The 1,087-nt window shown below is 50.1% G+C and overlaps 1 protein-coding gene across 1 annotated transcript in view; it reads right to left on the bottom strand.

Moving 5' to 3' along the window:
• LOC131880958 (putative uncharacterized protein DDB_G0286901) overlaps positions 1–550 on the bottom strand; it is a 6,507-nt gene extending 5,957 nt beyond the window's left edge. The window contains exons 1-2 of the mRNA XM_059227690.1: positions 271–550; positions 9–147 (exon numbers count right to left, since the gene is read on the bottom strand). Coding sequence (XP_059083673.1) covers positions 9–147; positions 271–420 — 289 coding nt within the window. The 5' untranslated portion in view covers positions 421–550. The remainder of the gene's footprint in view (positions 1–8; positions 148–270) is intronic.
• Positions 551–1,087: the final 537 nt, after the last annotated feature.

Here is a 1,087-nt window from a genome sequence, read left to right as displayed (position 1 = left end):
AGTCTTACCTATGTTCTTGTTAAGGAGGTCAAATCCGCTCAAACAGTCCTCCAATCCGTAGCACGATTGCAATTCCTTGTACAGTAAGTCATGCTCTCGTTTCAGATCATCAGCTTCGATGAGCATTTCTCGGACCAAGTAATGGACCTGAAACAGCCACAACGACATGATGGAATGCACAAGTTTGAAGTGATCCAACAACGGGCAGGGGTGTGAATGGATCCGTCCCTCTATTTGGCATCAATTCTGGCTTAAGCTTGTCCGTCTTACCTGGTTCCAATTCAAAGTCATCGGGTCTAACTCATTCACGTCCACGGGTGGGTACCCGCCTAACATAGGTGACAACGAGGGCATTTCCTGCCCCCATGACAAGCACGATCCGCACACAAGGAGTATCCAAACACACGAAAATAGGGACATGTTGTGGTCTTCAACTCTTCATGAGAGCAAACTTGAGAAGACTCGGAAGATGGCTTTTGCTCAGGGCAGTAGAAAACAGATGGCCATGCAGATTGGTTTCCTTGGTCCTGACTAGGTGCTTGGCTGGTTTTAGTGAGGGAGTGAGTGAGTGGTTGACGAGTGCACCATTGCGGGGGCGGAGGGAGAGCTAATCAGGTAGGGGGGAGGGGGGGCTTTATTTCTTTCCCCTCTCAGCCCGCGGACTACACATACAGTAGTAGGTGCACGAGTATCCAGCGGAGAAGACAGAACTCGGGTAATCGGCCTTATGGAGTGCATGGATGAAACAGATACATAACACAGACCCTCATACCCGTGGATGGTCCACCACGCTCGACTTACCGGTTCTCGGACCAGGATAGGTCCCACCAGGATCGAGTGAGTCGACCTACGCATGCACACACGTTCATACACGATCAGGTTTGTTGAATGGAGTTGATGACAAAAGGAGCTTGACAAACACATGGGCCCCAAGAAAACCAGAACTCTCCTTTATGTTTGTTGGTCCTTTCATAGTAGGGCTGCACTCGTTGGCACGTTTTCTGACATCATTGGGATCGACGGATGACTTCATCGGACATTGGCTGGGCACGTCCAGAACTGGAAATCAATCGCCCTCCATCCATCC

Source organism: Tigriopus californicus, chromosome 5, assembly GCF_007210705.1.
Source record: "Tigriopus californicus strain San Diego chromosome 5, Tcal_SD_v2.1, whole genome shotgun sequence".
Lineage (NCBI taxonomy): Eukaryota > Metazoa > Arthropoda > Copepoda > Harpacticoida > Harpacticidae > Tigriopus > Tigriopus californicus.
The sequence above is the reverse complement of the archived record's forward strand: the minus strand, read 5'-3'. Positions and strand labels throughout refer to the sequence as shown.